Source organism: Sarcophilus harrisii, chromosome 3 (assembly GCF_902635505.1).
Source record: "Sarcophilus harrisii chromosome 3, mSarHar1.11, whole genome shotgun sequence".
Classification (NCBI taxonomy): Eukaryota; Metazoa; Chordata; class Mammalia; order Dasyuromorphia; family Dasyuridae; genus Sarcophilus; species Sarcophilus harrisii.
In genome coordinates, this window is record NC_045428.1 from 188824657 (window position 1) to 188838885 (window position 14229).

General features: G+C 33.8%; 1 protein-coding gene across 1 annotated transcript in view; it reads right to left on the reverse strand.

The window, feature by feature from the left end:
* Positions 1-14229, reverse strand: part of PROS1 (protein S) — a 96171-nt gene that overhangs the window by 17898 nt on the left and 64044 nt on the right. The window contains exons 8-9 of the mRNA XM_031958866.1: positions 9041-9162; positions 1517-1635 (exon numbers count right to left, since the gene is read on the reverse strand). Of these exons, the coding sequence (XP_031814726.1) occupies positions 1517-1635; positions 9041-9162 (241 nt within the window). The remainder of the gene's footprint in view (positions 1-1516; positions 1636-9040; positions 9163-14229) is intronic.

Genomic DNA, 14229 nt, shown 5'->3' on the forward strand with positions numbered 1-14229 from the left:
TCTAATTATTCCAATTCATGCCTGACTTAGCAGCCAAGGTGATTTTTCCTAAAGTATCCATGTGATCCTGTTATTCCCCAGCTCAAATAACTCCCTATTACTTTCAAGATCAAAGAGTTCTTTTTTTAATGTATAAGACTCTTCACAACCAAGCCTTTCCTAACCTTTCTAGTCTTCTTTCTCTCATGATCCACTGACATTGACTTACTTGCATATTACTTACCTCATCTCTGTGTCTGTGACTGACTATCCCTTACATCTGGAAGCCCTATTGCCCCCTAGATTCTTTGGCTTCTTGCTATTAATTTAGCTCTAATCTAACCTTCTGTCAGAGGCCTTCTCAGATCACCTTCATATATTTCATATATTTTTGTCTGTAATTAGATGATGATGATAGCTAGCATTTATATATTATCTCCTATTTGTCAAGTCCTGCCCTATGTACTTTATATAGTTCCTTATAACAACCCTGGCAGATAGATGCTATTATCTCCATTTTACAATTGAAGAAACCAAGGCAAAGAAAGATTAAATTAGTTGACCAGTGTCACACAGCTGATAGGTGTCTGAAGTAGGATTTAAATTCATGTCTTTCCTATCTCAAGCCTATCCTAAGTATCCACTGTACCACCTAGCTGTTTACAAAAAAAGAAGCCTGTCTTAAGCACCTATTATGTGCTAGGCATTGTGCTAAGCATTTTACAAATATTTTCTCTTAATTCTCACAAAGTCCTGAAAGATAGATGCTGTTATCCTCATTTTACAATTGAGGAAACAGGGGCAGACTGAGGTTAACTGACTCACCCAGGATTAGTAATGATTTGGGGTCAAATTTGAATTCAGAGCTTCCTGACACTAGGTTAGTGTTCTAGTCTCTACATATTTACATATTGTCTCTCCCATTATCAGATATTCAAAGTCCAGCACTTCATCCTCTGTGCCTCATAGCTGTTCTTTCTGAACAATATTCTTCCATTGTGACCACCTTAAAATAATTCACATCACCTTACTACTAGGGTGTGATGAAGAATGATACTTTAGGGTGGCAATGCAAACTGCTTTTAAAATTTTCCTAGGTGGGGCAACTAGGTGGTGAAGTGGATAGAGCACCAGCCCTGAAGTCTGGAGGACCTGACTTCAAATCTGGCCTCAGACACTTAACACTTCCTAGCTGTATGACCCTGGGCAAGTCACTTAACTCCAGGTGGCTTAGTAAAAAGAAAAATTCCCAGGTAAATATACATTCATGCAGTCTGAAAAGACTGGAAGAAGAAGGCAAGCAGATGGTTAAAGAAACTATGAGGAAGACTTGGACAAAGTTATCTTAAAGATCATAACTAGTTTGTGGATTTTTAATGATTTGAATGCATCACAGAATTGATTTAATATCCCTTCTACAAGATTTTTTTAAATTGATTTTGTAATTCATGCAAGTCAATGTTTCTCCATCCAACATTCTCTTCTTCCTTCCTTGTTCATTAAGCTCTAGAAATAAATAGCTGAAACAGCTGCTCACCTGGTGATTTCTGGCAAACGAAACCTTAAGTACAAAACAGGGATCCCAACAAACTGTTCTGCCAGATAGAGTAATTCATAATTTTTTTCAAGGTTCAGAGGAAGACACAATGGAACAGTCTAGAAAAAACACAAAGAAAAAAGCATATGTTAGAATCCCCATAGATATGTAATGTGGTACAGCTTTGTTTTGGTCTACAGTGGGCTTTTTTCGGGGAGAGAAAGGCAAGTATATCCTGTGTAATATACTTATATAAGCTGAGATTCCTCTTGGGAGTCATAAAATAATAACATTCTTACCCATGTATGTCTCATTATCCATCATATTTACTATCTTACATCCCATACTTTTGTAATTTAGTAGTTGTAATACATGTAATTAAATATTTCTCAATAATTGTGATTTCTAATTTAGCCAGATATATTTCCTTTCCATTTTTCAATTCCCTAGACAACCTACTTTCAGCATTTCTTCCCACACTGTTGCTAATGCTTTAACTCCAGGGAATATCCATTATAGTATACTATTTCAAGATAATTTTTATTTAAAACACATTTTTCATTTGAATATCTTGAAGAGTTTTAAAAGTCAGTCATCTCACAATAGTCAATAACTATACTAATATAGTAATTGATAATAAGTCCAAAGACTCCAGCTTCTTGGATAAGAGTTCTTGGATAAGAACTTACTATTTGACAAAAATTGTGGGAAAATTAGAAAATATTATGGCAGAAACTAGGCAATGGACCTACACCTAACATCTTATACCAAAAAAAGGTTGAAATGACTTCATGATTTAAACATAAGGAGTAATATGTATGCTTATGGTAATAAGCAAATTAGGAGAACAAGGGATAGGCTACCTCTCAGATCTGTGGAGAAGAAAGGAGTTTATAGCCAAAGAAGAACTAGAAAACATTATAAAATACAAAATGGATAATTTTGATTATATTAAATTAAAAAGATTTTATACAACAAAACCAATGCAGTAAAATGAAGCAAAAAACTCGGGGAAATGTTCTGGTCCACAGTGGGCTTTTTTTGGGGAGAGAAAGGCAAGTATATCCTGTATAATATACTTCCAAAGATATAATATCTATCCAAAGATTCTGATAAAAGCCTCGTTCCTAAAATATATAGAGAGAATTGACTCAAATTTATAAGAATACAAGTCATTCTCCAATTGAGCAGTAATCAAAAGATATAAAAAATTTTAAAAGAAATCAAAGCCATTTTAGTCATATGAAAAAATTCTCTAAATAACTATTGATTAGAGAAATGCAAATTAAGACAACTCTGAAGTACCACTTCACACCTTTCAGATTGGCTAAAATAACAAGAAAAGATATGATAAATGTTGGAGGAGATTTGGGGGGGAAATGGAACACTAATGCATTGTTGGTGGAGTTATGAACTGATCCAACTATTCTGGAAAGTAATTTGGAACTACACCCAAAGGGCTATCAACAATGCATATTCCTTGGTCCAGCAATGTCTCTACTAATTCTGTTAAAGAAATCATAAAAAAGGGAAAAGGACCTACATGTGCAAAATGTTTGTGGCAGCCCTTTTTTGTAGTGGCAAGGAACTAGAAACTGAGTGCATGGCCATCAGTTGGGGAATGGCTGAATAAGTTATGGTATATGAATGTTTTGGAATATTACTTAACATGACCTGATGCTAAGTGAAATGAGCAAAACCAAGGGAACATTGGTGATTATGTGATGATCAGCTCTAATGGACTTGGCTCTTTTCAACAGTGAGTTGATTCAGGCCAATTTCAATAGAATTTGTGATGGAGGGAGAGCCATCCACATCCAGAGAAAGCATTATGGGGACTGAATGTAAATTACAACATACTATTTTCACCTTTGTTGTTGAAGTTTGCTTATTATTTTTTTCTTTCTCATTTTTTATTCTTTTTTGATCTGATTTTTCTTGTGCAGCGTAATAAATGTGTTTAGAACATGTTTAGAAGAATTGCATATGTTAATATTGGATTACTTGTTGTTAGAGGAGGGGGATGTTTGGAAAGAAGAGAAAAATTTATAACATAAGGTTTTGTAAGAGTGAATGATGAAAACTATCTTTGTATTTATTTTGAAAACAAAAAGCTATTATTAAATTTTTTAAAATCAATTGTTTCACACCATTTCAGCAAAATAGAAAAAAATATTTTAAGAAGTAGAAAGGAAACATGGTGAGCAAAGCATCAAGACCACCCTGGAATGAATATGTTATTTCATAATATCTCTCACATCACACAGTAGAGCAGACTCATCTCTGAAACTTATTTTGAACTCAACGACCCTTATCTTCCTGCATCACAAGAGAGCAGAAAAAGTTCTCCATCTTGTGGAGCAATGCTTTAAAAAATAATTTTATTTGGTGTAATTAAAGGAGTTATAACTTTTTTCTTACTGGTACTTTTTAATGTCATCAGATTAGCAGAAGCACACACAGTATTTGGTTTTAAGATTCCAAACAAATACATTTGAGTTGTATTTTACAAAATTCTCAATATCAAGAGAGAACATTAGATGACTAATACACTCATTGTCACCTGAAGTGGTTAAGAAAATTAAAAATTATTGAAATATTTTGTTAGGGAGCAGCTAGGTGGAGCAGTGGATAGAGCACCAGCCCTGAAGTCAGGAGGACCTGACTTCAAATCTGGTCTCAGACACTTAACACTTCCTAGCTGTGTGACCCTGAACAAGTCACAACCCCAATTGCCCAGAAAGAAAAAAGAAATATTTTGTTAGCTATTTGAGTCAATATAAATTTACTTTGCTTATATTTGTATAAAAATGCTTAAGTTTATCTCCACTTTATTCCATATCTATATTTTCATAGTTATTTGAACTATTTTTTCCTCTAAAAGACTATGAGCTCATTGATAACAAAACTTTTCTCCATAACCTTGGCTCTTAGCACAGTGCCTGAAACATGAAAGACACTAACAAATACTGACTAAAAAAATACGAAATTTAGTAAAGAACAGACAAGTGATACCTGGGGCAGCTAGCTGTTATAATGGATAAGTCTCCAGCCCTGAAGTCAGAAGGACTTGAGTTCACATCTGGCCTCAGACACTATGTACTTCCTAGATGTGTGACCCTGGGCAAGTCACTTAACCCCAAATGCCTCAGAAAAAAACTGTCATACCATTATATGATTGCAGCACTCATTGTTCTTACTTGAAATAGGTAGGAATATGCCAATGATATAATGCATATTATCTTCTTGAATCAAGCAAGTCATATAATAATCAAAAACCCATTTTTGAGAACAAATGCAAGTTTTACATTAGTAAAAATAAAATTTGGAGGCCAAGACTTATAATTTCATACACATAGGGGATTTCTTATATATAAACACTTTTTCACTGACACAGATCTACAACTCATCTGCAACTTTACCATCTTGGAAATTTGCTTACAAGACATAAGAAGATTAAATCACTGCCAACTGTCACACAATTAATTAGTATGTTGCAGTTCAGGATTTGAACCCAGATAAATGATACAATAGGAAATAATCTCAGGACTGGAGACAGAAAGAAATGAGTTCAATTCCCAACTCAGACAATTAACAGCAATTGGACTAGGTCACCTAATTGCAGTTTGCCTCAGTTTTTTGATCTATAAAATGGGGTAATAACACATATCTTCGAAGGTTGTTATGAAATTAAATAAGATAATAATTGTAAACTATTTGGTCTACACCCTGGCACATCATCTCCATCAACATCATTTTTAAAAATTGTTTTAAAATAAACTTCTACATAGTTTATTTAGTTTTAATCTGTTTGTCATAGACTGGCTATATACTTGCCCATGTGCAAATGCATATAAAATAATAATATATTCATAATCCTATTCATAATAGTAATAAGCACTATAAAATTCTTGTACTATAGTCAATTTGATTTAAGATATGATGTATTCTGTCTCAAGGTATTTGCTAATAAAAAAAGTACAATATCTTGGTTGGTTAGGTTAGCCTTTCACTTGGTTTGTGTTTCCAAATGGAAAAATCTGAAGAACTGTATTTTTAAGTATAAATTCTTAGAGGATGAGCATTGAAATTTATGTGTATACATATATATATATATATATATATATATATGCTATTCTCTAAACATATCTTGTATATATACACATGCATACAGATATATTTTTGTATACATGTTTATTATTAAAGCCCTCCCCTGGTGACCTATGATAGTATGAAGATGACCCTGGGTTTTCAAATGCTTTACTAATAGAGTGAGAGGTCAAGTAATAATAAAAATAGTCATAGCTAATATTTAGATAGTGCTTAGCATATGCTAAGAGCTTTATAACTATTATCTCATTTTTTTCATCATTTTTTAAGGCTGACCCTCTAGCCATTATCCCATGCTAACTCTCTAGGTAAAAGTGTTTGAGGTTTTTGGGGACCAAATCTGGGGCAGTTAGGAGGTACAGTGAATAAAGTTTAAGCCTGGAATCAGCAAGGCCCTGTTCATATCCCACTTCAAATAAGCAGCAATAGCTATGTGACTCGGGTCAATTAACCTCTGCTTGCCTCAGTTTCCTCATCTGTAAAGTGAAGAATCTATCTCCCAGGGTTGCTGTGATGATTAAATAAAGTAATATTGTAAAACACATAGTAGTTGCTATATAAATGCTAGTCATTATTTAATTGGGTTATAGAACTCCCAGTGAGGAACCTCCTTCTACTACTATGGATCAACAATTGCTCTGCAACTTAGAGAGTTACCTGACTTCCCAGGGACATCTGGTCTTTTCAGAGGATGACAGATTATAGTATTATGGATTTTAGAGCAGAATGAGGTCTTAGAAATCATCCAGTCCAACCCCCAGATCCCACACCAGAGTACCAGGAAGGAAAGGTGATTAGGTTACAATTATACAGGTAGTGCCATAGCCTGCATTCAAATCCTGATCCTTTGATTCTTAAATCCAGCACTCTTTCCACTTTCCCAATTCAGGTCTTCCTGTTTCTCAAGCTAGCTATCTACTTATTATGTTATGCTGCCTGAAGGTAATATGTGGGCATAAAAATGATAACATATTAAATATTCTAATAAATATGCTAAATATCTGGGTACTAATTTTTAGAATGATAAGCTTTGTCTTCTATATAAAGAATTTTCAGTATACTATCAAATTTCATCTTGAGTGTGAAGGAAATAGACGTAATTTTAACTAAAATATGTGTTAATCTACAGATCTTGTTATGTCTCTAAACACGTTATTGGTTTTTTTTTTTAGTAAAGGAAAAATTGTACCCACACACAATCTACTACAAAACATAAAACTCCTAAATCTCAAGTCTCATTAACTAAAAGCAAGAATAGAATACATGAATCAGTACATTCTTTAACCTAACCCTAGCTTTAACCACCAAAGATTGTTTCCACTTGAAGTTGAACATTTTTCATATATCTGGTAGATCTCAAACTGTGGAATCACAGAGTCTGAATTTTGTTTCAGATTCAGATAAAGAATATTGGTCATTGGAAAATGCTTTTATTGAAGTCTCTTCAAGAATGCTTTTTTTGTCACACAAGAAATAAAGAACTTTAAATCTTTCTGGTTCCTATAGTGATTTTGTAGGGGCTATGCTCCTGCTTGATCAGTACCTTTCTGATTCTCTACCATTGCATACCTTTGAATAAACTCTTATGTTGAAGGGCCTTAGGGTCAACTTACATAAAATAGGCCATGACTAAAGGTAAATTTTGTTACCCAGCAGTTTTAATGGAAATACTATCACCTTCATAACTTGTCTCTATTGTTCCAGAAGGAAACAAACATTTGTTAAGTAAGAAACTGTTAAGTTCCAGGAACTATATTAAGCACTATACCAATATTATCTCATTTGATCCTCACAACAACACTGGGCAGTAGGTGCTATTATTATCCCCATTTTATACCAAAAGAAACCAAGACAGATAATGGTTACATGACTTGGCCAGGGTCACACAGTAAATATCTAAATCCAGGTCTACATTCACATTTTCCTGACTCTAGGACCTGGCACTGTAACTACTAGACCACCTAGTACAGGAAGAATGTCTAAGAAGAAGTTTGACCACTTCATTAAAAGGACAATAGATACACCAAGATAAAATCAAAATGGGTTCATGATTTAGGCATAAAGAATGAGATTATAAATAATTTAGTAGAACATAGAATAGTTTATCTCTCAGACTTATGGAGGAGGAAGGAATTTGTGACCAAAGAACTAGATATCGTTACTAATCACAAAATAGAAAATTTTTGATTATATCAAGTTAAAAAGCTTTTGTACAAACAAAACTAATGCAGACAAGATTAGAAGGGAAGCAATAAACTGGGAAAACATTTTTATACTTAAAGCTTCTGATAAAGGCCTCATTTCCAAAGTATATAGAGAATTGACTAATTTATAAGAAATCAATCCATTCTCCAATTGATAAATGCTCAATTTTCAGATAATGAAATTGAAACTATTTCTACTCATATGAAAGAGTGTTCCAAATCATTATTGATCAGAGAAATGCAAATTAAGATAACTCTGAGACACCACTATACACCTGTCAGATTGGCTAAAATGACAGGAAAAGACAATGACAATTGACAATTGTTGGAGGGGATGAAGGAAACCTGGGACACTGATGCGTTGTTAGTGGAGCTGTGAACAAATCCAACCATTCTGGAGAACAATTTGGAACTATGTTCAAAAAGTTATCAAACTGTGCATACCCTTTGATCCAGCAGTATTACTACTGGGATTATATCCCAAAGAGATATTAAAGAAGTGAAAGGGACCTATATGTGCTAAAATGTTTGTGGCAGCCCTTTTCACAGTGGATAGAAACTGGTAATTGAATGGATGACCATCAATTAGAGAATGGCTGAGTAAATTATGATATATGAATGTTATGGGATATTATTGTTCTGTAAGAAATGACCAGCAGGATAAATACAGAGAGTCTTGGAGAGACTTACATGAACTGATGCTCAATGAAATGAGCAGAAACAGATCATTATGCACTTCAACAACAATACAATATGAGGATCAATTCTGATTCCTTTTTTTTTTTTTTAAAGAGGATCCAATTCAAATCCAATTGATCAGTGAAGAATAGAACCAACTATACCCAGCAAAAGAACACTGGGAAATGATGTGGACTGCTTGCATTTTTGTTTTTCTTCCCAGGTTATTTTTACCTTTTTAAATTCAATTTTTCTTGTACAACAAGAGAACTGTATAAATATGTATACATATATTGTATTTTAAATATACTTTAACATGTATGAGACTGCCTACCATCTGGGGAGGGAGTGGAGGGAAGGAAGGGAAAAGTTGGAGCAGAAGTGATTGCAAGAATCAATGTTGAAAAATTACTCATGCATTTGTTCTGTCAATAAAAAACTTTAATAAAAAAAAGAATAAAAGTGCTCCCCCTCCTTTCAACAAAAGGAGGACAATAAAAATGGGCAGAATTTAGCATTTGGAGATTTTTACCTCACAATTCTTCTGATCTTGAGTAAGCCTGAATCCTTTCTTCCCATCACAATAGCAAGAATATCCTCCAGGATGATTGACACAAAGTTGAGCACATATATTTTCTGCACATTCATCTACATCTGTAGGGAAACAGAGCACATACTTGAGAACTCAATGTTCAGTTCAAGGTTTTAGCACTGAAAAAAACAGATAATATTTCTCCAATGAAACAAATGCCTTACTCAGATCCTAGTTGTAGGGGTGTAAAATAAAAATTTTAAATGTTTGGCTCTGGAAATTGGAATGATTTATAACAATATATTTCATTCTTGCTTATTAATTTCTTTATTTTTCTTCTCTTCAGATTCTTTTTTTGTTTACGTTTGGGTGTGTATAAACTTTTTATATATTTGATTTAATTATTTAATATTTTCCCCAGTTACATTTAAAACATTTTTTTAATTTGTTTTTTAAATTTTTGAGTTCTAGGTTCTCTCCCTTATCCCCATCCACAATTAAGAAACCACATGGGAAGTTATGCAAAACATTTCCATAAAAGTCAAGTTATAAAAGAAAACACTCCCACCCTAATGAAAAAAACCATCATGAAAATTTAAGTTAAGAAAGAGAGAGAAAATAAGAATGCTTCATTTTGTATTCAGACACAATCAGTTCCTTCTCTGGGTACGGATAGGACTTTTCATCATAAGTCTTTCAGAGTAATCATGGATGACTGTACTACTAAGAATAGCAAAGTCATTTACAGTTGGTCATCCAAGAACATTGCTGTGACTTATCCATTTATATAGTATATTTCACTTTGAATTCATGGAGGACTTTCAGGTTTGTTTTTTTTTTTTTGTCTGAAAGCATCGTGCTCATTATTTCTCATAAAACAATAATATTCTATCACAAAGACAAACCACAATATATTGAGCCATTACCCAACTGATGGCCATCAATCTCCCCTCAAATTCCAATTTTTTTGCCTTGAAGAGAGAGAGCTGCTATGAATATTTTTTGTACACATAAATCATCTTCCTTTTTTTAAAATCTCTTCTGGTATTTATGCCTAGTTAAGTGATGTTTTTAGGTCAAAGGATATACAAGAATTTATAGCCTTTCAGGCACAGATCATATCTTTTGATCATTTAACAACTAGAGCACAGTTCTTATTTTTTATAAATTTGACTCAGCTCCCTCTATGTTTGAAAAATGAAGTCTTATCCAAGAAACTTGCTTTGAAATTATTTTTTACTGATCACAAAATAGAAAATTTCGACTATACCAAACTGAAAAGTGTTTGTACAAACAAAACTAATGCAGACAAGATTAGAAGGGAAGCAATAAACTGAGAAAATATTTTTACAGTCAAAGGTTCTGATAAAGGCCTCATTTCCAAAATATATAGAGAATTGACTCTAATTTATAAAAAATCAAGCCATTCTCCAACTGATAAATGGCCAAAGGATATGAACAGACAATTCTCAGAGGAAGAAATTGAAACTATTTCTAGTCATATGAAAAGATGCTCCAAGTCATTATTAATCAGAGAAATACAAATTAAGACAACTCTGAGATACCATTACACACTTGTCAGATTGGCTAGAATGACAGGGAAAGATAATGCGGAATGTTGGAAGGGATGTGGGAAAACAGGGACACTAATATATTGTTGGTAGAACTGTGAATACATCCAACCATTCTGGAGAGCAATTTGGAACTATGCTCAAAAAATTATCAAACTGTGCATACCCTTTGATCCAGCAGTGTTTCTACTAGGCTTATATCCCAAAGAGATTATAAAGAAGGGAAAGGGACCGGAATGAGTGCATGAATGTTTGTGGCAGCCCTATTTGTAGTGGCCAGAAACTGGAAACTGAGTGGATGCCCATCAGTTGGAGAATGGCTGAATAAATTGTGGCATATGAATATTATGGAATATTATTGTTCTGTAAGAAATGACCAACAGGAAGATTTCAGAAAGGCCTGGATAGACTTACATGAACTGATGCTGAGTGAAACAATCAGGGCCAAGAGATCATTATATACTTCAACAACAATACTATATGATGACCAATTCTGATGGACCTGGCCATTCTCAGCAATGAGATGAACCAAATCATTTCCAATGGAACAGTAATGAACTGAACCAGCTACGCCCAGCGAAAGAACTTTGGGAGATGACTAAGAACCATTACATTGAATTCCCAATCCCCATATTTTTGCCCACCTGCATTTTGGATTTCCTTCACAGGATAATTTTACAATATTTCAGAGTCTGATTCTTTTTGTACAGCAAAATAACGGTTTGGTCATATATACTTATTGTGTATCTAATTTATATTTTAATATATTTAACAGCTACTGGTCATCCTGCCATCTGGGAGGTGGGGGAAAGAGGGGAAAAATTGGAACAAGAGGTTTGGCAATTGTCAATGTTGTAAAGTTACCCATACATATTACCTGTAAATAAAAGGCTATTAAATAAAAAAAAAGAAATTGTTTTTTACAATTAATATTGCTAACTGTATTTTCTCCCATTTATTTTCTCTCTTTTTTTATCCTGTCCTCCTCAAAAGTGTTTTGAGATACTAACTCCTTCCCTCCCCCAATATGTCCTCTCTTTTATCACCCTCCTCCTGTTCCCATATGTAATTCCTAGCCTATTTTCCTGAAGGGTAAGATAGATTTCTATACCCCTATTGAGTATGTATGCCATTTCCTTTTTAATCTATTCTGACAAGAGTAAAATGCATTCACTCAGCCTCTCCTTCATTGTAAAAGCTTTTTCTTGCCTCTTTTTCCATAGCAGATAATTTGCCCCATTCCACTTCTCCCTTTCCCTTTTTCTCAGTATATTCCTTTCTCACCCCTAATTTCATCATTTTTTGAAAAGATATTATCCCTTCTTATTCAACTCACACTTATGCCCTCTATCTGTATATACTTTTTCTAACTTCCATAAAAATAAAATTCTAATGAATAATGAGTAATAAGTATCAATCTCTCATATAGGAATGTAAATAGACAAACTTTATTAAGTCCCTCATGGTATCATTTTCCTGATTATTTCTTTATGCTTCTCCAGAGTTATGTATTTGAAAAATCAATTTTTCCATCTAGCTCTGGTCTTTTCATTACAAATGCTTGAAAGTTTTCAATTTCATTGAATGACCATCTTTGCCTGCTGGGTAGGTGATTCTTGGTTGTAATCCTAGCTCCGCTGCTCTCTGGGATATCATAGTCTAAGCCTTCCAGTCCTTTAATGTAGGAGCTGCTAAATCTTGCATGATCCTGACTGTGGCTCCACTATACTTGAATTGTTTCTTTCTGGATGCTTGAAATATTTTCTCCTTGATCAGGGAGTTCCAGAATTTGGCTATAATATTCCTGGGAATTTTCATTTTGAGATCCCTTTTGGGAGGTAATCAATGGATTCTCTCAATTTCTATTTTACCTTCTGGTTCCAGAATATCCAGACAGTTTTCCTTGATAATTTCTGTAAACATGATGTCCAGGCTTTTTTTTATCATGACTTTCAAGTAGACCAATAATTTTTAAATTATCTCTCCTGGATCTGCTTTTCAGGTCAGCTGTTTTTTCAATGAGGCATTTCACATTTTTTCTATTTTTTTCATATTTTTTGGTTTTGCTTTATTGAATCTTGATTTCTCATAATCATTAGGTTCCATTTGCTCAACTCTATTGTTTAAGTAATTAGTGAGCTTTTGTACCTCTTGTCCCAATTGGCCAATTTTGCTTTTTAAAGGAAGGCATTCTTCTCCTCATTAGCTTTTTGCATTTCTTTTTGCACCACTCTTAATTCTTTTCCTATTTTTTTCTTCTGTCTCTCTCTTACATGATTTTCAAAATTCCTTTCGAGCTCTTCCATGGCATGAACCCAATTCTTGTTTTTCTTGGAGGCTTTGGATATAGGAGCTTTGACTTCATCATCATATTTTGAGTGTGTGTTTTGATCTTCTTTGTCACCATAGTAATTTTCAATGGTCAGAACTTTTTCTATTATCTGTTTATTTTCCTAGCCTATTACTCACCTTTTAATGCTTTATTAAAGTAGGACTATTTCCAAGGTACAAGGTGCAATGTCCCAATCTGTTTTTCAGAAATCCTTCTAGCCCTCTTTTCTGTCCTTTGAGCAGTGTCCCCATGCCACTGTAGCTGTAAGATCTAGTGTGATAAAGCAAGAAAGTCCTGCTTTGCTTAAGCCAGGATTGGGGCAAGGGTCAGGGCTAGAGCTGGGGTTGGTCTGCGCTGTCATGGTAGCAACTGAGGCAAAGAATCTGCTCTTTCAGTAGTCCAAATAAATAAATGAATTAATCTAGGAGGGAAAGACCTTCAGGGTTTCTGATCAAAGCAGAAATGATTGCTATTTACATTCAATCTGGGACAATCAGGACCCCAAACAATGACCAAATAGGGTTTAGTCTAGATCCTATTGGTAGCCAATTAGAATCAGACTGTTTTTGGGTTTAAGGCTTGGTTCTCAAGAAATCAAGCCAGTAAACCCCAAGGGCTCAAAGGTACAAAAAAGAAATAAAGATGCTTTTAAGAGTATAGCACTTACTAGGTGGCTCCTAATTCTGTGTTTGGAAGACAATAATAATACTATTAAAACTATATGTTGTGTATTTTAACGTATTTATCATGTATTGGACTATCTGCCATCTAGGGGAGGGGGCGGGAGGAATGAGGGGAAAATTTGGAACAGAAGGTTTTGCAAAGGTCAATGTTGAGAAATTACCAATGCATATGTTTGGCAAATAAAAAGCTTTAATTTAAAAAAAACTATATGTTCATGGGCTCTATTTAAATCATAATATAAAAAATTATTTTTATGGTAGTATTCATTGATAGTTGAGATAAATTTTAAAACAAAACTATGCTGGTTCATACATCTTGAATTTTTTTTTAAATTGAACATTAGATTTTAAATATAAAACTAATTGCAAAAACACAGAATTTAAAATAAAGTACTTTTTTCCTTTCCTTTCTCATCCTCAGTCTCATTTCTTTCTCCCCTTTACTCCAGGGCTGCAGAGAATAAATACTAATATTGTTTTCAGACAATAAGCATCACAAGTTAATTGATCTCTGAAGCATGAAAACATTAGCTGTGGCCAATAAAATAAAGGAATGCACCTGCATTTCTCTCCTCTGAGACAACCTATAAGCAATCTAGTAAA